General features: G+C 38.2%; 1 protein-coding gene across 12 annotated transcripts; it reads right to left on the bottom strand.

The window, feature by feature from the left end:
• Positions 1-1967: 1967 nt before the first annotated feature.
• On the bottom strand, positions 1968-22800 carry RAD51AP1 (RAD51 associated protein 1). 12 transcript variants are annotated; one of them, XM_074006122.1, is made up of 10 exons: positions 22619-22800; positions 19616-19665; positions 17623-17771; positions 15441-15491; positions 14877-14986; positions 12621-12707; positions 11969-12118; positions 7671-7835; positions 5667-5816; positions 1968-3323 (listed from the first exon to the last, which is right to left on the bottom strand). In XM_074006122.1, the coding sequence occupies exons 5-10, from the start codon at positions 14983-14985 to the stop codon at positions 3187-3189; spliced, it is 798 nt and encodes a 265-aa protein (XP_073862223.1). In that variant the 5' UTR covers position 14986; positions 15441-15491; positions 17623-17771; positions 19616-19665; positions 22619-22800; the 3' UTR covers positions 1968-3186. The 12 variants fall into 12 exon arrangements, with proteins under 12 accessions (XP_073862223.1, XP_005569915.3, XP_015285756.3 ...); XM_005569858.4 differs by having other exon boundaries at positions 17630-17771; XM_015430270.3 differs by having other exon boundaries at positions 7729-7835; positions 17630-17771.
• Positions 22801-22943: the final 143 nt, after the last annotated feature.

The raw sequence follows: 22943 nt of genomic DNA, 5'->3' as shown, positions 1-22943 counted from the left end.
CTGCAATCCCAGCACTTTGGGAGGCCCAGGCAGACCACGTGAGGTCTGGAGTTCGAGACCAAACTGCTCAACGTAGTGAGACCCCCCTCTCCCCCACCCCGTCTCTATTTAGACATTTTTTCTATAATCCCAGCACTTTGAGAGGCCGAGGCGGGTGGATCACGAGGTCAAGAGATCAAGACCATCCTGGTCAACATTGCGAAACCCCGTCTCTACTAAAAATACAAAAAGTAGCGGGGTGTGGTGGTGCGCGCCTGTAGTCCCAGCTACTTGGGAGGCTGAGGCAGGAGAATCGCTTGAACCCGGGAGGCTGAGGTTGCAGTGAGCCAAGATTACGCCACTGCACTCCAGCCTGGCGACAGAGCGAGACTCTGTCTCAAAAAAAAAAAAAAAAAAAAGGAAAGAAAAAAGTACATAGCAAAAGTTCTGGGCAAAATCCATTTATCAGCTAAACACTTTTTGAGTGCTTACTTTGCACCAGATTGTAGGAAAGCATGAAAAGTAAGGGAAGTTTGTAATTGAATGACAGTAGGTTGACCTGGAGGAGCACACAGTCTGGTCCAGGCAGAAAAGACATTCAAATGAAGCTTTCTGAAAGAGCTGGGTTGAATTTGAGTCTTCAAGGGCAGGAAGCAGTTGTCTACGTAAAGGAAGCAAGTCCTAGTCTGAAGGCCAGAGCCATGGAAAAGCTTGGTACCGTTGCACCAGCACCCAGTTTGGGGGGCAGGGGTCAAAGGTGCACGTGGGCAGAGACAAGATTGAAGCAGCAGGAAGGGGCCAGCCAGACATGAAGTAGCCTATGAACTCGACCAGGGTAAGGCTGCTGTGTGCGGGCTGCAGAGGGGTGTTCATGCTGACTTTATTTTAGAAAACCCTCTGTGGCAGTAACAGCGGGAGGTAAGCCCGAGCAGGTGAAGAATCAAGGCAAGGATGCCTGTTAGAAATAGTGATGATGTTTCGGAGTAAGGGAGAGCACATGGAAGAGGAGTTTTGAGAAATTTAGGAAATGGAGTAAGACTCGGTGACTGGATGTGAAAGTCGAGAGAAGACTCCATCCCCGGATGACCCCTTTGGCACCTGCAGTGATGGTGGCGCCACTCACTCACCGACAGAAAACACAGGAGAGAAGACGATGGTGGCGCCACTCACTCACCGACAGAAAACACAGGAGAGAAGACGATGGTGGCGCCACTCACTCACCGACAGAAAACACAGGAGAGAAGACGATGGTGGCGCCACTCACTCACCGACAGAAAACACAGGAGAGAAGACGATGGTGGCGCCACTCACTCACCGACAGAAAACACAGGAGAGAAGACGATGGTGGCGCCACTCACTCACCGACAGAAAACACAGGAGAGAAGACGATGGTGGCGCCACTCACTCACCGACAGAAAACACAGGAGAGAAGACGATGGTGGCGCCACTCACTCACCGACAGAAAACACAGGAGAGAAGATGTCAGGGGTAGAAGGAGAACTTGAATTTAATAACGGATCTGCTACATCAAATTGTCAGTGGACCATCCACAGGTTTTGTGTCAAGAGCAAGGTGTAGGGTAAAGATCCTGACTTGGCAGTTACTGTCACATAAGTGACCACTGGAGTTTGCATAGAACATGAAACTGGTAAGACAAGTAGGTATAGATGACACAACAGATTAGAAAGCTGCAAAATAATGAAGAGTAGGCATGGAGATGGGAAGAAAATGACAAAGAAATGTGTCACCTGAGCCCAGGAAATCGAATGTTTTCATCAGAGTATGATGACTAGGGTATGGAAGATTAGGTGAGAAAATTGTACACTGGGTTTGGCAACATAAAGGTATCGGTGCTTCAGCCAGGCTGGTTTTAACAGACTTTGAGGTAATTTTCAACCCCCCCCCCCCCGATAAACTATAAAGAACATGGCAAAAACAGATTGTTAAGCTGGTGCCAGATGACTAATCAATTATACCAGTACCCAATATAGAGTAGGCTCTTATGTTTATTGTTGATCTATACCAAGTAGAGAACATCAATGCTATGTAACTGAAAAATATGTTTTTAAAAAGGGGACAGGTGGGGCAGGTTAGGGGGCTGGTATATGACACTATAAAAATATACATTAGATATAAAAAGTGTACAACAGCAACAGACAAATGCTCACTTTAATCACAATTCTAAATTAATTATTTTCACATTAACAGATATTTCCATAAACCAAGGAAAACTGAGTTAAGTATTATACATTTTTTAACAGTTAACATGATTTGAAAATTTTTTATTAAAAATTGATCAGAAGCTAGTTGAAATTCTCAATGTAAATATAAGCTATTCATTACAATTGTTTTTCAAAGTACATTCAGATCTAAGCTTCCTGAAGAGCAGTATTATCTAATATCATAACAGGGATGACTAAGTACTTGACAACTACTTTCTAAAGAACTTAACAAAAAGTGACTACTTGAATATTATATTTACAACAAAAAGGCTAACATTCTCTGCAGAGCTCTCATTTTATCATGAAATGTGGACAATCAGGAACAGGTGGATGAGTGGTATCAAGAAAAAGAGCATTTCAAAATATTTCCATTAAAGGTTTTGACAATTAAGATTTCATAAAATGTCTTTAAGTTCTATTTTCTAGAGAATAATCATCTAACCAGGAGACACATGCCATAAAACTGCAACCATTTTAGTGTGTAAAATAATTCCAACTTTGTACTATAAAAAGATTTGGCTAAAATACAAAACATCTTTGCAATAAAACTGATAATGTAGCTTAAGCAGCTTATAAGATTTCAGAAATGTCTTCGGAGAGAAATGAGAATGCTTCCCTCTGCCAGACGAAACTGAACAGTTAAAGTCAAGGTGCTATAAACTAGACAAAGCTAGAAAGGCATATCACGTAACTAGAAAAGAACAGCATGGGATGTGGACTTCCTCTATGTCGAACTGATAGAAAAACAGAATACACTCTTCACAAGGAAAGGCATGAGAAGAGAATTCTTATGAACAAACTTCTCATTGAAGTCTTGAAGAGTTTTACAGAGAACATAATCATAAAATGGCTAGAGGTCATTTATAGGACATGGTAATAGATTCCTTTATATTACAATACCTGCCTCGCCTATAAACACAAATCAAATATAAACACCCTTGTAAAGCTGTGATTCTCTCAACCAAACATTCCTCTGGTACCACACTCAGCTGCTAGTGGCATTTGGATGCAAAGGTTTAACTCGTGCTAATCTGGACAAGCCAAGGCGGAGACTCTGATTTGGAGACTTCACAGACACTACCGCCAGTGGGCTGCTGCTATTTCTGCTACCTCCAGATGCCGCTGAAAGGAAACATATGATGTGATGCTGATGATGTCAGAAATCTCTTAACAAAGATTAATTTATAAAACAAGCAGCAAAAAAAAGGTAGTTAAGCATTATTCCGCTTTCCAGGGTCTATCAAGCAATAAACTACATCAAAAGAATAGAATGTTCTAAAGAGCAGAAATAATGCAGTATTCCCTATTTCCAAACGTCCCAGAAGTCAAGGTAATGACTCTAAAACCTCACCATGAAAGCTGAAAAAGGAAGGCTGGGAACAAATAACACTAGTTATAAAGGCATAAAAAAATGCATACAATTATAATTTCTAAAGTAATATAAAAAGCAAATGCATTTTTAAGGTCTGCGATTTTTACAAGTAGTCCTTGAAGAGTCTATTTTTCAATTATTAAATACCTTTAAAAATAGTAAATATTGTTTTTATTTATACTAGTTTCATTTATATTATTACCCTAATGTAGCAATTATTTCCATCTATTTCAAAATTATCCACATTAATGTTCACAGTTGATGATGATGTAGTTGCTCGCCATAAATTTAAAATAAATCATTATACCTGCTACCCTATAACTCAGACTATGCTGCTTTATTTTCTAGTTTGAGAGGTATAAAATAGTATTTTATTTTAATTTACATTTCCTTAATCACCAGTGAGACTGAAACTCTTCATATTTTCTAGTTCTATTAATAGTTCTTGAGGACACTGGTATATTTATGCCCCTGGCTAATTTTGCTTTTGGGATCTTGGTGGTCTTCTCCAGTTGTATAAGATAGGTAACACACTGGCAATCTGAGAGCCAAATCTAGCTCTCAGATATAGTTTTGGTTCACATGGTGCTAAAAAAAAAAAAAAAAAAGGCAATTTACAAAAATGAGCAGATTTCATATTAAAATCTGGATTTCTGGCTTCTCTTGAAAACAACAATCAGATCTAGAAATACCAGGCCCATAATCTTGCATGGAAACAATAAGATGGAGCTGAGCAGCAGCTGCTTCCTTCAAAAGGGTACCCGCTCCTGAGTCCAACAACATTGCTACTCACACAAGTCTACAGCATGGGCCCGATTCACTCATTTACATCATTTGCCTGACTGTCACATGCTGATTTTATAAGCACTTTATGCTTTAAAACATTAACTCTTTATCCATCATTCTACTGTTTCCTTGTATCTTTTTGATTATGCTACTTTTAAATTTCTATAGTCATATCATTTCTTTTAAATTTCCTTCATTGGGGAAGCACTAATTATTTTTAGAAATATACTAAGTATTACTCTTTGAACAATATGACATCATTATTTCCGTAATTAATCTTCCCTCCTTTCCTTCTCCAAAAAGTTTTCAAGTCTTCATTAAAAATCTTAGAAGTTGTACATCAGAATGGACTTTAAAGATTATATTTGTTCCCAGTATTTCATATGATGAAATGAAGACTCTGTAAGTTAAGTAATCACGCAGCCTCACAGCTCAGGCCTAAATCTATGAACAGTAGTCAGCAGGGAAGTGAGCACTGTGGACCAATTAAGAGAGGCCACTCAAAAAGAAAAACAGGAGTAGAATTGGAAAGGCTCAGGCAAAGAGAGGGGACACATGAGGAAAGACATACCAGGCAGAGGAGGATAAAGACAGGCCCTGAGAGAGGAATACATACAACATGTTTGAGAGACAAAAAGTGTTCAATTTCACTGAAGTAGAGGGTTCATGTAGGTGGATGAGAGAAAGTAAAGACAGGACTGGTTAGGAAGGCAGCAACAATTTGGGCCTGGAATAGGGTTTTAGTAATGTCAAGAAGGGTGACAGTCAAAGAATTCTTGAAGGATCCATGAGACTTGGCTGTGGAGCAAAAGAAAACAAAGAGAAGTGAAATCTGATTTTTAAAAGCAAGAGGTTGAGTTTGCTAGGGCATTTGTTAAATGCTAGAATTGCTACGTATAGATCCCAAGGCTTCAGTCAGACTGTGGAGGTCAGCAGGTACTGAGCAAAAGATGTGCTGCCAGAAATACATACATCAGGAATCTCAAATGTTTACACCATTTAGCAAGGTAATTCTCCTACTAGAAATTTTATCCTAGGAAAATAATCAGTAATATGCTCAGAGATTTCTAAAATAAGGACCTTTGTGCTTACTGCAATCTTATTTATAGCACGGAAAAAATCATAAACCTGGATGTCCAATCATAAGGAATGGCCAAATGATAAATATATGCAACAACCAGAGACTTTGGTTTTGAAGATTATGTAATAATATGGGGAAATGCTCACACATGGCATTTGTAACTAGGAAAAAAATTTACCAGTAATAATTTTCCAAGCTCCTACCCTTGATGATAAAAATGCCATACCTGGTGGGACCCATTTAGGTCTCTTGCTTTCAGCTGAAGGACTGTGTATTTGTAATGGTTTCCTAGTGGCATCTGAAGAAAGAGAAACCTTTTTTGGCGAGGACTGAGATTCTGATTTGACGGCAGCTGGAGCAGAGTCCATCGAAGTCGCTTATTTTAAAAATATATGTAAAAAAGTTTGTCATGCAGGAAGAAAAAGTAAGTCTAGCATGTATGTGTAAAAATTGTAAAGTTACATAATCATATAAAAAATAAACTTATTAATCAACAAACATTTATTGAGAGCCTAAGAATAGCCACCTTTTATGAGCATTAACATGCCAGGTAGTGTGGCAGGCGTATCACACACGTTACCTTTAACTCTTTACAGCGACTCCAATACAGACATTACTATCCCCACTCTCAGAGAAGGAAACAGAGACGTTAAGCAATCTGCCTGTAGTCTGACAGCTAGTAAGCATCTAAGCTTAGAAACCAGATTTTCCTCCAAAATCCCATCCTGGTAACCAACCATTACACAATAGTGTCTCAGGAGCATGTGTCAGTGAGATTACGTGTCAGGCTCTAGGATTAGAAACAGTATCATTCATGGCTCCTGCTCCCAAGGACTTTAAGGTCTAGTCACTAGACTCTAGTGGGAAGAACAGGAAAGTAAAGATGTGTAAAATGTGGTGTAGTAAGGGACATGGCAGACTCTAGAGGTATGCCAAGTAGGAAAGGAAACTACAGTCTGGGGGTATGTGTTTTGAAGTTAGAGGGAGGTGAGTGAGGATGGTCTGAACCAAATCAAGATTGAAGAGTAAAGGTGAATTGAAGGAAGCTTTCCAGGCAGAGGGAGTATGGTGTGCAAAGATGGAGGATGCACCAAGTTCCAGGACCAGCAGTGCTGACTGGTTCAGTCTATGGCTGGAGCAGAAATCTCAAGGGTAGGAAAGGTGAGAGACAGAAACAGGGTGTAGATCACTTACGAAGAGCTTTGCAGACCATGTAAAAGTCTAGCTAGTCACAATCATGCACACATTTTTCTCAGGAGTGATTTGTATTTTAAAAACATCCTTCTGGTGGTAGTGTAGGAGAAATAGGCCACTTAGAAGGTTATGGTAATGAGGTAAGAGGAAATGGGGGCCTCCTAAGGTGGAGAATAGAAGGAAAACAGCACATTAGATATGTTTTGGCAAAAATAGGTGGGAGGCAGCAATGGAGATGAAGAAAGAATCCATGACTTGCAAGTTCCTGTCATGGGCACACTGTTTGATGGTGCCATTTACCTAGAGAATGAACACAAGACTGGAAGTATGCTTTGGTTCTTATTTATTTATTTATTTTTGGTGGTGGGGAGGGAGGAGAGGTGGCATACAAGTTCACTTTCAGATAGTGCTTGTTTTGAGATACCTAGGGGTATTTAAAGGCATATAAATATGAACATTTTCACCATATACTCTTCCTAATGTTAACATCTGCATCCTCTAGATCAGCACTGTCTGATGGAACTTTCTGTGGAATTTGTTTTGGGGGAAAAAAAAAGCCCTAAACATGTGGCAAAAGACCTTTCAAATCAGACTAAGTAAAGCCCAAAAGCAAAAAATTAGAATCATGCAAACTTCTGCCTGGAGAAAATATGGTCCAAGATACAGCTTAGACTCTGAGTGGACAAACATGGGTTCAAATTCTAGCCCTTCATCTAGTAGATGTAAGATTTCCAACAAATTATTTAACCTCTCTGACACTCAGTTTTTCACTGTGGAATGCAGGTGACAACAGCTACCGCAGAGGGCAGCCATTAGTGCAAAGCAAGGTCATATATACTAAGTGCTAGCATAGGCAGTGGAGTCAGCATTCTTGTCTGCTTTTCTCCCTTCCCCACCCCTACCTTCCTTTACATATTTTAACGAGAAATGGACATTAGGAAAATGTTAAAGAGAACAAAGGCAAAAATAAGAAAAATACAGCAAACAAACCACACACATTTCCTTTATAAAATTAAATGTTTTGGACCAAGCTTACCCAAAGCATTACATTTGGATTTAGATTTCTTCTCTTTCTTTTCTACTGGGGATTTTACCTTCACTTCTTTCTTTTTAATTTCTTTAACTTTACTTTTTCTCATAGAGAAGTCTTCATCATTATCCTCACTCTCACAAAAATCAGAATCATCCTCAGAATCTTCACCTAAAACAGAAGATTACATAGTTCATCTTTGCTCTAAAAAGTGAGGATTCTGTTGCCTTAACTTTATCCACAGTTTTGGCAGCAGATTCTTATGCACCTTCGTGCTGCACTGTTTCCAGTAGCAGAACACTGCAGTGGGTGACATTGTGAGTGCCTGGGTTTGAATCCTTGGACAGGTCACTAACTTCACTGAGCCTCAGTTTCCTCACCTAGAAAATGGGGATAACCATAAACCTCCATCAAAGGGTTGTTGCGTGGATTAAATGAGTTAACATATATAATGCATTTAGAATAACATCTGGCATATACCGAGCAAAATATCATTGTTTGCTATTACCACCATCACTATAAATTTTCCACCAGTAATCTTTACTTCAGATTTTACCATTTTACCTCAGTAACTTTCGAAAAGAATGGTAGGCTTTGACAATAGCTAGTCTTTCAAAACAGTGACATTTATGGTAACAGTGAGCCTTCCCTTAACCACATAAACTTCAACACTCTGGAAGAGACCAAATGAGAATTGAGATAACCATACACAACAATCTTAGCAGCTAATCCTAGAGCTGATTTCATTTGGGACAAACCTTTATTTCTCAAAAACGCTTTTCTGCACTTCATGGGAAAATATAAGCCAGTGATGAAAGTGCTATAGCTGCTCTGGGAAAAAGCATGTCCTAACTTGACAGTTAAGCAATGATCTTTCTATTTTCTGAGGGGGTTAGGATCAGAAAACCATGCCTTGTAGATAAACTCTGAAAACTAATTGTAAATAGGGTTAGTCCTATATTCATATAAAACTTTTTTTACATTTTTAATATGAACATGCTTATTGCAGAAAATGCTTAAATCAAAAAATGTACAAATAAAATGAAAAATAAACAGTACATGCTTATTGTAGAAAATACAGTCCATATAAAAATTTATTAAAGAAAATATACTATGTAATCTCGCCACTCAGAGATAACCACTATTATCCCCACATACTAATATCTACCTATCTATATGAAATATTTTATGTAAAATAAAAATCACATAAAATTTTCAAACTTATACCACAATAGACAGTAATAAACCACGACCCAGATTCAACAATTATCAACATTTTGCTCCATTTGTTTCATCTATCTCGCTTTTCTTCTTCTCTTCTCTTCCCTTTTTGTAATATATTAAAATAAAACCAACGCATCACATCATTACATTCCTACATACTTCAGAATGTATCTCTAAAAAACATGAGCATTTTGTTACACAACAATGCCATTATTACATCTAGCAATACCAACGCTAGTTTCTTGGTATCATCTTCTATTCAGTCTATATTAATCTCTTTTAATATAGAGCAGTATTTTCTCCCTGTCCTCCCTTGTGTCTGACTTGCTGAAGCAGTTGAGTCAATTGTCCTGTAGAATGTCCAAAATTCTGGATTTGTCTGTTTTCTAGCTCATGGCGTCATTTAACTTAATCTTGCTTTTTTTTTTTTTTTTTTTTTTGAGATGGAGCCTCACTCTGTCGCCCAGGCTGGAGTGCAGTGACACAATCCTGACTCACTGCAACCTCTGCCTCCCAGGTTCAAGCGATACTCCTGCCTCAGCCTCCCAAGTAGCTGGGATTACCGGTTCACAACACCACGCCCAGCTAATTTTTGTATTTTAGTAGAGAAGGAGTTTCACCATGTTGGCCAGGCTGGTCTCGAACTCCTGACCTCAACTGATCCGCCCACCTCAGCCTCCCAAAGTGCTGGGATTACAGGTGTGAGTCACCGTGCCCAGCCATATTCTTGCATTTTATGTGAACTGGAATTCTGCTCTCAAGGCTTGATTGGATTCAGGCTCACTTTTTTTGGGGGGGGAAGGGGGAGGGCAAGAATATACTTCATAGGTATATTCTCTGTACTTCATATTACATCACATCAGAAATCATATAATGTGTGGTTGTCCCTCTCTTAGGTGGTTCAGGTGATGCCAGCCTGAATTCATCATTGCAAAGATCATTATCAACCTTCCATTGATGACCTTTACCTAAATCAACAATGTCATTTATGGGCTGGGTACAGTGGTTCACCCCTGTAATCCCAACACTTTGGTAGGCCAAAGCAGGTGGATCACATGAGGTCGGGAGTTCGAGACCACCCTGGCCAACACAGTGAAACCCCATCTCTCCTAAAAATACAAAAATTAGTCAGGCATGGTGGCGCACGCCTGTAATCCCAGCTACTTGGGAGGCTGAGACATGAGAATTGCTTGAAGCTGGGAGGTGGAGGCTGCAGTCAGCCGAGATCATGCCACTACACTCCTGCCTGGGCGACAGAATGAGACTCCGTCTCAAAAAACAAGACAAAACAAAAACAAAAAACAATGTAATTATGATCTTCAAATTGCAATCTCCTTACTCTATCATTGTTCCCACACAAAATTTTAAAATAATCAACTCACAAATTCACATAATGGCTACTGTGCTATATAGAATTAGCCCAAAAAAGGCCAGCAGATCACATGAAGGCTGCTGGAAATTCAGCCTGCAAATTCAAGTAATCCCAAGAGCCTCTCAGTTCAAAGAGGGCAAGTAACGAAGGAAGTTTCTCCAAACTTTCAGAATATATAATCTAGAACAAAACTTTCTGTATATCCAATAGCTCTGATCCTGCTTGTGTTCAGTAGAAGTCTTAAGGATTCTCTTCTTGGCTTAAGAGGATAATCAGTAGGAGCTGGCTACATTTCTGTTTAACAAGCTTGTTCAGAAATGGGGTCCAACTAATCTTCCTCAGCCAACTGAGAAAGCAATTTAAATAAAATTAGAGATGGGGAGTTGGAGTTCACAAAATTCCAAGTCATTCGTACCCCATAGAGGAAAATCTGGAAGGCCCAAACACTTCAGTTATGGATTTTGTCAGAGAAAAGACTTATCTTCTCTGCAATTTTCTCTTTTCTTTCCCTAATGAAGGTCACACATGGTCCTTTCTATTCTCATCCAGGGCAAGCAAATGCAGGGGAAAAACTGAAATGTCACTTTGGGGCTGCTTCTACTCCTTGGCTATTATGAATAATGCTGCTATGAACACGGGTATGCAAATATCTCTCTGAGATCTTGCTTCCAATCGTTTTGGATATATACTCAGAAGTGGATTGCTAGATCATATAGTATAGGCTGAGTATCCCTTATTTGAAGTGCTTGGGACCAGACGTGTTTCAGGGTTCAGATTTTTTTTGGATTTTAGAACATTTGCATTATAACCAGTTGGGCATTCCAATTCCAGAAATCCAAAATGCTCAAATGAGTATTTCCTTTGAGCATCACATTGGCGCTCAAAAAGTGTCTTTGCATTTTCCTGTCTCCCAGGTTCTCCCAAAGTAAAATAAATGCAAAACAGTCTTTTTTCATGTATTTCATTTTTTCCACAAGGACAGGAGCTGTTTGTTTTGTTCACTGTTGTATCCCTAGTATCTAGACTATCATGCACATAAAAAGCATTCAAATATTAGTAGAATAGGTGATGATGAGCAAATCTGTTATTTGTTGATAGTATATCAAAATCTAAAATATGGTATCTTGATTTGGCCTAAATTTATCAACTTATGAATATAAATTTTTAAATAATATGTTATAATGTTCTGTCAAGGTCACTACACTTTCCATTTGCCCAATTTCTAAATGAGTCTAAAAACCATCACAATAAAATACAGATTTCATATCACTTCTGCCTCAGAATAATTCATGGATTTCTACTACCTACAGGAAAAAAAAGCCTACACTTCTTCAAGTGGGTCTGAGACCCTTCATGATTAGTACCGGCCACCCTCTAGAGCCTCTTCCATGTTCATGCCAGCAAGCCTCACTTAGAGACAAATAGAGCATTTGTTTATTCCACGGGTAATGCCTTTCTATCAGTCAGAAATGCTACTTCACACCTTTAGTTTGTTGAAACGCTACTCACTTTTCAAGGCATAGCTTAAAGGTTAACTTGTAGAAAAAGCTTTTCCCCCAAATGCTATCACTGAATTGAACTGTTCTGTGTGTCCCTGAAGTTTGCACACCCCAAAGGTTTAACACAGTGCTTTGCATAATTAATGGCTTCCAAGAACTTTTTTGACTAAATTCCCATAGAATTAATTTCGAAGTAGGATAAAACCTACCAGGTGCAAAGTCTGGCTCAGTGTCATTAGCACTATCACCATCACTGCCTTCCAGAAGAATCTTCCTCTGCTGTGCTGCAGCTTTAGATGCTGCTTTTCTTCTCCTTTGAACACCACCACCGTCATCTTCCACAGTGATCTTATCCAAATCTTCAGGAGAGGCGTAAAAATCAATGGAAAACTTTCTGTGACAGCTGATATTTATTTCCAGAACTGCAGAGCAGACTCTATCACAGCTACTGTTTTTATTTGCCCAGGTTCATCCCTCCCCTGCTTCTATTTACTAGCCCAATCTGGGTCAACCATGGTACATCAGGGCCCTGGGCACACCTCTAGTTTTGGGAATAAATCCAAGACCCAAACAGAGATAATCTTTCCCCCCAAATTTTCAAACTAGAATTGGGAATATGCAGCCCCTTTCTTCAAAGGTCAGTTGCTCCACCTAGAAGCCATGGGTAGTTATGAGCCTTCAGGGAAAAATGTGTGTCTGCAGTAAGACAGAATGAGACTAAAACACAAAGAAATAAAGGCCATGACATCAAGAGAGTCTTGACAAATTTAAAGAATTTGCTTCTAGCCACAATTTCAGCAATTTAAACAAAAGTCAGAAAAACAGCATTGTTGATGAAAAAAATTAATATAAAAAACTTACCTAAATAATCACTGGCTACACTGCAATTAGAGATATGAGGAGACTTATTCATTGTTTCTATTTTACTACTGCCATGTTTTTCAATGCCTAAATATAAAGAATAAGAAAGAAAATTCAGATACATCTTAATCAAATAATGTCTAGAAATAGGAAAATTAGTACTAAAATGTAATAGCATTTAGATATAGATAAATGATCCCAAACTCAAACTAGCACAATAATTTTATTCAGAGAGGGTAACATATGGTTAGAAGTCTGGGCTCTGAAATTTAACATACTTATGTTTAAATTCAGGCTGTACCATGTAAACTGGGTATGGGTATATGACCATGGCCAAGTTGCTTATCCTAAGACTTAATTTCCTCATCTATAACGTGGAGATAAAAACAGTGTCTTGCCAAGTGGTATTACAGAAGACCAAACGTGGATCTTACATGGGAATTGCTTATTATTGTGACATGCACAGGAAATGGTCAATAAATTTTAACTATCAATTCTGTGTAGGCAAATCCATGTTTTTAGTAACATAAGAACTCTTCAATCGTTATAATAAGCTTAAGATGATCCAAAGCATTCTAAGAGGACTTTAAGACTTAATAGTGGTACTATTAAATTCCAGTGCCACAAGGCGCATTATTTAATAAGAAGTCGTATAATATTAATACTTCTAAGGAAGTCCCCTTATACATCCTACAATGTCTTAAAAGAGAGAGATGAATTTCAGTGCCTCCATTTTAAATGTAATTTATGACAATTCTCTTTTGGTGTTTCTTTGATTCTTGGTTACTACAAGTCTTCCTAATCAAACTTTCGTTTCTTTTTTTTTCTTCTTCTTCTTTTAGGAATTTAAAATTTTATTTTTGCTTTATGATTGTGGGAAATATTTACATGGTTTCAAAGTCAAATTTACAAGAAAAAAGTATATTCAAAGAAATGTAGCTTCTGCCACTTTCATTTCTTTTTAAAGAGGAGGTGGCCAGGTAAGATGGCTCTTGCCTATAATCCCAGCACTTTGGGAGGCTGAGGCAGGAGGATTGCTTGAGGCTGGGAGTTTGAGGCCAGCATGGGCAACAAAGTGAGACCCCTCTTGATAAAATAAAAAATTACCCAGACATGGCGGCACATGCCTGTAGTCCCAGCTACTCAGGAGGCTGAGGCAGGAGGATTGCTTGAGCCCAGGAGGTCAAGACTGTATTAAGCCATGATCAAGAAACTGTATTCTGGCCGGGCGTGGTGGCTCATGCCTGTAATCCCTGCATTTTGGGAGGCCGAGGCGGGCAGATCACGAGGTCAGGAGATCGAGACCATGCTGGCGAACATGGTGAAACCCCATCTCTACTGAAAATACAAACAAAAAAAAAAATTAGCCCGGCGTGGTGACAGGCGCCTGTAGTCCCAGCTTCGAGGGAAGCTGAGGCAGGAGAATGGGGTTAACCCGGGAGGCGGCAGAGCTTGCAGTGAGCCAAGATCGCGCCACTGCACTCCAGCCTGGGCGACAGAGCTAGACTCCATCTCAAAAAAAAAAAAAAAAAAAAAGAAACTGTATTCCTGCCTGGATGACAGAGCGAGACCCTGTCTCAAATAATTAAATAAGGAGGAGTACTCATTTAGAAAACAAAGAAAAAAAAGCCCATGTATACCCCTGAATAAGATAATAAGCTAAAATATCCCCCCACATAAAAACTTTAAGCCAAAAAGCATTTTAGCAGTAGAGTATCTTTTTCAGGAATAATGATTTCTGCCCCTCTAGAATATTAATATATCATCTGCTGCATAGTTGCCAGAAAAATCAAACGAGAAAATCAACAGAGAAATCCAGAAGCCATTCTTCTAAGTCTACTGAGCTTCCTAACCAAATTAATACCTTTGACCTTTGTAAGAAATAAAAATTACCATAATTAGGGCATGTTCAACTGATCTGGAAAAAAAGGAGATGGACTGTTAGGACTGTACAGATCAATCCATCTGATGAAGAAATTAAATGTTCACTGTACAACAACATGCGATGTGAACAATGAGGCTCACAGTCCACACCCTCAAGCTTACTCTGGGTATGAAGCAGAGACGTATATCTGTTTGTGTGAGATTTAGGCAGCTGAATTAAGAACTAAATCCAGTTGTATCCTCTGCAAATGGGTCTATTTATAGTACAAAGTATTCACGTTTTACTCTTTCCTCTGTGAAGGCCCACCCAAAGAAATACTTACAAAAGCATTAAGAAGGTTTTAAAGCTAAATATACAGAAAATAAAGTTACTTTTATCTTGAGACTTCTGCACATTAGTGGTGACTGTTGGAAGTTCCTTCACTGATAAAGCTAGTGCAACTTCTAAGTCTCTCTGGTAGAGCTTGTCATCTAAAGCCATCCTAAAATAGATACACAAGTAATGATGAGTTCTTCAAAACATCAGTCGCAACTGAAGAGCAAAGTTTGAGATTTCCCTAAATTACTATCCAAGAGTTGCTAACCTCACAAAAATGTTTTTAAACAATCATCATCATTAATAGATATTTGATGATGGGACTCTTAAAATGTCACAGTATCACGTTATATACAGAATAAGATGTTTGAAATAGGAGGAGCATGTGCCTCTTTGTAATGACTGTTGTGTCACCTACCAGCTGTGTCCAGGTGGGAAACACCTACTCAACCCAAAACAGACTTGGTTCAAACATCACTTCCGCTTAAAACTCTTCCTTGACCTCACCCACTCCCCTTTAGCAGATATTATAGCTCTCACATTAAATTAAAATTATTATCACTTTTTTACATCTATTCTTCCCAATCCAGACTTTAACAAGTATTTTACCAAGCACTTACTTTGTACAAGGCACTGCACTAGCTGGAATACTAAAAGTACCTTCAGGGAGTCTGCAATTAAAGGAGGAGGGTGGGGAAATAAGACAGGCTAATAATTATACTACAAAAGGCAGATCATAAAGTCCTATTCAAGTTGGTCAAAAGTGCTATGGAGTGTAAGAGGAAAAAAACATCAAAGAAGGAAAAGTTCCATAAAAGAAGCAGCACTGAGACGTACCTTAAACAATTTATATTTTTAGAACAGTTTTCTTAAGATATAATTCACAGATCATAAAGTTTTAAAGTAAACAATTCAGCAGTTTTTAGTACATTCGCAGAGTTGTAAAACTACCATCACTACCTAATTTCAGAACATCTTTACTACTCCAAAAAGAAACACCATACCCATGAGCATTCCCTTCCTGTTTACCTCTCTCCCAGCTCCTAGCAGCCATGAATCTACTTTCTGTTTCTATGGATTTGCCTATTCTGGACATTTCATGCAAATGAAATCGTATAATATGTGACCTGTATATCTGGCTTCTTTCACTCAGAATGATGTTTTCAAGGTTCATCCATATTACAGTATATATCAGTTATCAGTAGTCATTTCTTTCTATAGCTGAAAAATATTCCATTTTGTGGATACCACATTTCACTTATCCATTCATTAGCAGATAGACATTTAGATAGCCTCCATTTTTTTTTTTAGCTATTATGAATAATGTTGCTAAGAACATTCATGTACAGGTTGTGTGGGCATGTTTGCATCTCTCTTGGATACATACATAGGCTGGGTCATATAACTCTATGTTTAACATTTTGAGGAACTGCTAAACCATTTTCCAATTTGGCTGCACTATTTTACTTTCCCATCAGCAATATAGGAGGGTTCAAATTTCTCCACATCCTTGTCTTTTTTATTAAGTCATCTAGTGGATGTGAAGTATTATCTCATTTTGATTTTGATTTGCATTGCCCTCACAGCTAATGATGTTGAGTATCATCATGTGTTTATTGGTTATTTGTGTATCTTCTCTGGAGAGTCTATTCAAATCTTTTGCACATTTTAAATTGTGTGGTTAGTCTTTTTACTGTTGAGTTTTATGAGTTCTGTGTATACTCTGGATACAGTCCCTTATCAGTTATCTGATTTACAAATATTTTCTCCCACGTGTGGGTTCCTTTTTCAATATATTTAAAATGTAATACAAGAAACTCACAAACAAAAACCAAAAAAAAAAAAAAAAAGAGCATGACATGAGGTAAGTTTCTCCATGCTAACATTTCATAGAGAAACTTGTAGTAGTAAAATATTATGTATGCCATGTTCCATTTGTTGATATTCCTCTTCCATCCATTTCTTCTCCATACTGCAAGTTTTGGGTCTCTAAGGACTTCCTTCACTCCTTTCTCCCTCTTGGTACTATCTGATGGAATTCCAATGGTTAGTCTAGAAACTATGGGAACTTATCACTGCTGGATAAATCTTAACAATATGGGGAGAAGACATCTTTTTCTGCCAAAAAATACATAGTTTTATATTTTAAAGACTGTCCTCACATTATCTTATGTCTTAATCATCTTAAGTCATCTAATGTCATTTTTAGCAAAGTAGTATGATTTGAGGACTTCAGAGGCAAGTGCTGGGTTCTGTCAAAACCAGTCATAACTTCTAAATTCCACAATCGTTATTGTTTTAATATTTAATGATATTTTCTTATATGCTTGTGAATTTCTTTTTTTTCTTTGAGACGGAGTCTTGCTCTGTTGCCCAGGCTGGAGTGCAGTGGCACGATCTCTGCTAACTACAAGTTCTGCCTCCTGGGTTCACGCCATTCTCCTGCCTCAGCCTCCCGAGTAGCTGGGACCACAGTTGCTATTATTACAATTTTTTTGTATTTTTTAGCAGAGACGGGGTTTCACCATGTTAGCCAGGATGGTCTCGATCTCCTGACCTCGTGATCCGCCCGCCTCAGTCTCCCAAAATGCTGGCATTACAGGTATGAGCCACCGCGCCCGGCCGACTGTGAATTTCTTTAAGTCAGAAAGCCAGAAAAAAATAGTACATCCTGTTTTCTGACATGCACCTAGTAAAATAAGACCTATGACTCTGCTCAAGTTCTAATTTAAACCAAGGGTTTGAATCTGTGTCTCTTTAAAATTAACACATCTAATGTCATATATTTACTGCATGTCTTACCTCTCACCTTTTTTTAGGGGTTTTCTCTTGTACTGGGATTTCTTCTTTCTGGAGATTGCTCAAGTTAAGTTTTGGTTGATCTTGTTTTAACTCCTTTGGTGTTGTTCTGGATTTCTTGTTCAAAGGTACAGTTGCAGAAACAAAATCATCTATTCATGTGTGAATTAAAACCAAAAGAAAAAGATTATTTTCTTAGTAAATGAAAATCATTACAATGTGTGTTCAAGTTTTTATAGGCTAGGCAAATTGTTTAATTTCCACAACTTAAAAATCATTGTTAGTATTTTGTTTATCTTTATTCTCATTCATCTATTTCAACTTTTGTTTTTATGTCCTTTATATTTAAAAATATCAGTCTATCAAAAACCAATTCACTAAAAACTGCAAAAGCAATTAAGACAGCATATAAATGTCAAAGACAAAATGATTAAAAACCTGTAAAACCATTAGAAAAATTGTAGAATGTAATCACATTGAAAAGTGGAAATAAATTATTTTTATTGGAACTTCACAATGTAGCCAAATATCTTTTTTCAAAGCCCATTACCTGGGCCAGGCACAGTGGCTCACGCTTGTAATCCCAGCACTTTGGGAGGCCAAGGCGGGCAGATTACCTGAAGTCATGAGTTCAAGACCAGCCTGGCCATCATAGTGAAACCCTGTCTCTACTAAAAAATACAAAAATTAGCTGGGCATGGTGGCGGACGCCTGTAATCTCAGCTACTCAGGAGGCTGAGGCAGGAGAATCACTTGAACCCGGGAGGCAGAGGTTGCAGTGAGCCAAGATCACACCGTTGCACTCTAGCCTAGGTGCAAGAGTAAGACTCCATCTCAAAAAGAGAAAAAAGAAAAGTCCATTACCTATTCCTAGTACATTAACCATGCTAGAGAAAATAAGAAGCATTATGGGGGAAGAGAAAGTAGCTCCTATTTGAGGATTTTTACAATAGTAGTATTTTCTCTTTCCATTACCTTAATGATCTTCCTATGATCTTACCAGAGTAACTTCTTATTTTCTGACAAAAGGATGTTCTTTTCCAGTCCATTACAGTTTCTCACAGGTTTTTCTGTCTTACCAATCCTCAGAACTGTTGTAGTTCTACTCTTGACTGTCAACGTAAAACTACTACTGTGGCTTTTCAACATGTATACAACACATATATACACACTTTCAGGGTCTATGTAGTCTTAATCACATACTCAGCAAGCACGAATACTCGTTGTCTCTTATACGCTTCCCCATGTAAAAATAAGTTAACTTATGACTCCCCCCACCTACTGCCACCCCCCACCTACTACACACCTGACAATTTATAAGTATCTGGTGATAGACTGACCACAGTAAAAAAAAAAAAAAAATCTAGATGTTATAGTCTATACTGTTTTTCCCAAGTGGTAGATACAGTTAAGGCTGGGCTCAAGGCAAAAACAGACTCCTTCAAACCAAAGACTTATGAAACATTTGACTTACAGAAAACTCTAGTGGTCTGAGAAAGAAATATTAAATCCACTTCAGCATAATCTAATGCAACGTTCCTCAAACTCTTCAATCATAGCAGAGTCAAGTGAATATATGACTAATGCTTAAAAGGCATAACATAAGCCTAACCTTTCTTCAAGGTCGTGTTTTATATTACAATTAATGGGGATTTTATATAATATTCTCTAACATCTTTGTATCTCAAAAAGACAATGTTTTCCTTCTTCGGGGATGGGATAGGAAACAAACCTCTATGGGAGAACTATGGACTTAGAGTAGTTTAGATCTAAAAAGACTTTTCACCTGCCCCTGTTCATTTATCACCTAATAACATAATTTTTATCAGTATAATTATCAGCATAATTATCCCAAATGATTAGAAAACTATCTTTCGAGACCTACCTCATATGGGCAGCTGGGCAATGTAGTCAGTATTTGAGCTATATATGTCATATAAATTCTGAGGAAATGAGTTTCCAAATCTTTAGAGCAAAAATAAGAAGCTTTACTTACCATCACTGTCAGAGTGGTCAAACTGTGAGTAATTGACTGGTTTCTTATGTCTATAATCAAAACAGAATTTTTTTCATTAACACAAATGTCAATTTCTCACCTCTATTACTTAAGGCTATTAATGAATATTATTTAATATTTATTTTAATATTATTCATTTTTTAATAATAAATAATGAATAGATAAGTGAAATAAATAAAAATGTGTTAAATAAATGAAATGTGTTTGAATGAATGAAAATGTGTTTGGGTTCTCGTAAGAACATTTAAATCTAAAATATGATTTGCATTTTACTGCAGGCACTTATCATTAGCTAAAAGAATTACAACTATACCTGGTATACCTGGGTATTGTTGGCTTTTCAATTATATGATAAAGGAAAAAAATTCAGATAACTTACAAAGAATAATCTATATAATTAACATTTATAATTTCTATACTGTTTAATTGCTGTTGGGCATCTGTAAGTTCCCACTGTATGTATTCTTCTGTTTTGTGTGTGCATTCTATCTTCCTTACTAGAATATAAATTTCTTGACACTAAAAGCTACTTTCTTTTTTTTCAGTCTCTCCACAATACCAAATAATGTTTTTATGCAATGGACACCAAAAATGGTGAGTGACCTTGTTCCTGCCACCTGAGATGAATCTTTATACAGGCTGAGTATCCCTTATCTGAAATGCTTGGAACCAGAAAAGTTTTGAATTTTGGATTTTTTCAGATTTTGGAATATTTGTATTATATACTTACCAGCTGAGCATCCCAAATCTGAAAATCTAAAATCTAAAGTGCTCCGATGAACATCTCCTTTGAGTGTTGTAGGTACTGCAAAAGCTTCAAATTTTGGAGCATTTCAAATTTGGGATGCTCAACTTGTACTACTTTAGAGGGCATTAGAAGAAAATGATAATCAAAGTGAAAAAAATAAATTTTTTTCTCCCTCCTCTAGGCACTAAATAAAATGTTTTTCTAGTTTTTATTTCTATATTTTGACAAATGGCCAAATGTGAATAACCTAATTTGTCAGTTGGCTGTTCTTTCAAGTGAAAATAATGTTCTATGAAAAAGAGGTAAGCTCAGCTCACAACTCAGACAATCTCACAAGTGCTTTTCCTTGGGATAACTATCATACATCAGTATGTAGAAGTGCTTTATGTGTACTTCCCATTTCCTCACACAAAATATTAAAAAGTGCACTCATATCACTCTCTTACTCTTCAGAGTTAAAGAATTTAGAGCTGAATAAAATGTGAAAACTCCTTTAGAAATTCTGAACTTGAATAACAGTAAAATAAAATCAATAGCCTATTTTTCAAAAGAAAACTTAAGGGTTAAGCTATGATGACTATAATAATTTCCACTACTTCATCAAGCATATCCCTAACTGAAATTAATTTTATATATTTTTTTTACTCTTGAGAGTATGGCAGTAAACAATGCAAAGACTAGTACAATTTAGTGCCACTGCCTTAATTGTTCTGAGGTGCCAGCAGTTTTATCGTCACTGCAGTGCAAACGACAAAGCACCGAAAAAGGCAAATCATGTCTTACTATTGTTATTAAAAGAGTTTTGACCTCAGAGACCTCTAGAGAAGTTTCCAGGGACCCCCAGAGATCTGCAGACCATACTCTAACAACTGTTCCATACAAAGGGATTATGACTTCACTGCCTGGATGCTTAAAACCCATTTCAAATTCAGCATGTTCGAAACAGAAATCTTGATCCCTCACACCTCCTGACCTTCCTTTTCCTAGTCTTCCCTATCTTAATACAAAGATCATCCATTCTGTAGCTCAGACCAAAACTATTGTGGAGACATCTGATTCTTTCTTTCCCTTACCTGTACATCTACTTCATCAGCAAGTTCTGTCTGCAGTGCCTCCGAAATACATCCCAAATTCATCTGTTCCATTCCATGCCCAGCGATAATAGCCTATCCCAAACCACTCTCCAATGATATAATAGCCTGATTTCCCTGCTGCCATTCTGGTCACCCCATCCATCATTTATTCTCCACCAGCAGCCAGTGACCTTTACAAAAGCAAACTTAGATTTCTCTCTCCTACTTAAAACCCTCCACTGACTTCCCATTGACTTAAAACAAAACCTAAACTCCTCTCTAAGACTTACAAGACCCTATCTGTTCTGGCACCTGCCTATTTCTCTGGCCTAATCCCCTACGATTCTCCCCACTGTTTGTTAATCCTACAGCTTTAGACTGTCCCTAAAATATGGTCAAGTATGGGGCCTTGGCTCCTATTTCCTCTACCCTGATTCATGACTCAGTGCACGTAATATCGCCTCGAAGTCACATACTAACTACTATATTTAAAGTAGTGCTTTCTTCCTTCTCACTCTATCATATTTCGAGGCTTATTTTCGGCCCCCTAACCTCACCTCCCACTAGAATGTAACCTCCAGCACCTCATACATTAAAGAAGTGAATATATTCAATAATTTTACTAAATGAATGGCTAACCGTAGGCTTCCATGGCACTCAACTGTGTAAATAGAAGAATCGTTTCTAACGCATAATGGAAAGCACAGAGGATCCGGAGTGAGATGACTTAGGTTTGAGTATTGCCCTGTCACTTACCGGGCTGTATGACTCAGGTAATTTACCCTTTCTACGTAGAAATGTTAAATCAATAAAACAGGAATGCTTGCTCTTTCTATATCCAATAACTACAGTGATGAACAAATAAAATTACACATAATGGGCGCTCGGTGAAATGTAAAGCTCTGTTCAAACGCTAACATAACAAGGTCTTGGTAAAAGAAACGGCAACGGCTGTGAAGGGAGGCAAAGAGAAGGGAAAAGCTACGATGCTAGGATACTTCTGAGCAACGGGTGGCTCTCACTGGAGACTGGGTTCTCGATAACTGTGCATTCTAACCGCACCATCGCTGCCCTCCGGTCTTACTCGATCCTTTCCCCTTAGTCGAATGTCTTTCCCCTTAGTTTTCCTCCCACCCCTGCCGAATGTCAGGAACTACGCACCTCACGGGTCGCACCATGGTCCCTTTCAAGGCTTGATATTTACAGTTCTCAAATTCTTGTTGGCTTCAGCGGCGGTTTCAATTCGCGCCCAAAACCAGACTTCGGCGCCCTCCGCCCCCTGTTACCAGTCGTCCAATCATCACCAGCCATGTTTGCGGCGGCGCACGCGCTGTGGGGAAAGCGCATTTGCTCCCGCCCCTCCCAAGGCACCACTTTTCCGTATCCGGTCCACCAGAGCCGAGTGTGTGCTTTGTCTCTGCACTTTCGTCACAAGGGCGGGTTTGCACTGTCTCTGAAATACAGAATAACAGTAGAAATACACCTT

The sequence above is a fragment of the Macaca fascicularis genome, chromosome 11 (assembly GCF_037993035.2).
Source record: "Macaca fascicularis isolate 582-1 chromosome 11, T2T-MFA8v1.1".
NCBI lineage: Eukaryota > Metazoa > Chordata > Mammalia > Primates > Cercopithecidae > Macaca > Macaca fascicularis.
This window is presented reverse-complemented; position numbering and strand designations above follow the sequence as displayed.

What these genes read in the sequence shown, in the direction of transcription:
- RAD51AP1 (XM_005569858.4), bottom strand. An exon ending in TGACCACTCTGACAGTGATG is followed by an intron (nt 17,772 to 19,615) that starts GTAAGTAAAGCT and finishes ACACATGAATAG; the next exon opens with ATGATTTTGTTTCTGCAACT. An exon ending in GCAGAAGTCTCAAGATAAAA is followed by an intron (nt 12,708 to 14,876) that starts GTAACTTTATTT and finishes CTTTATATTTAG; the next exon opens with GCATTGAAAAACATGGCAGT.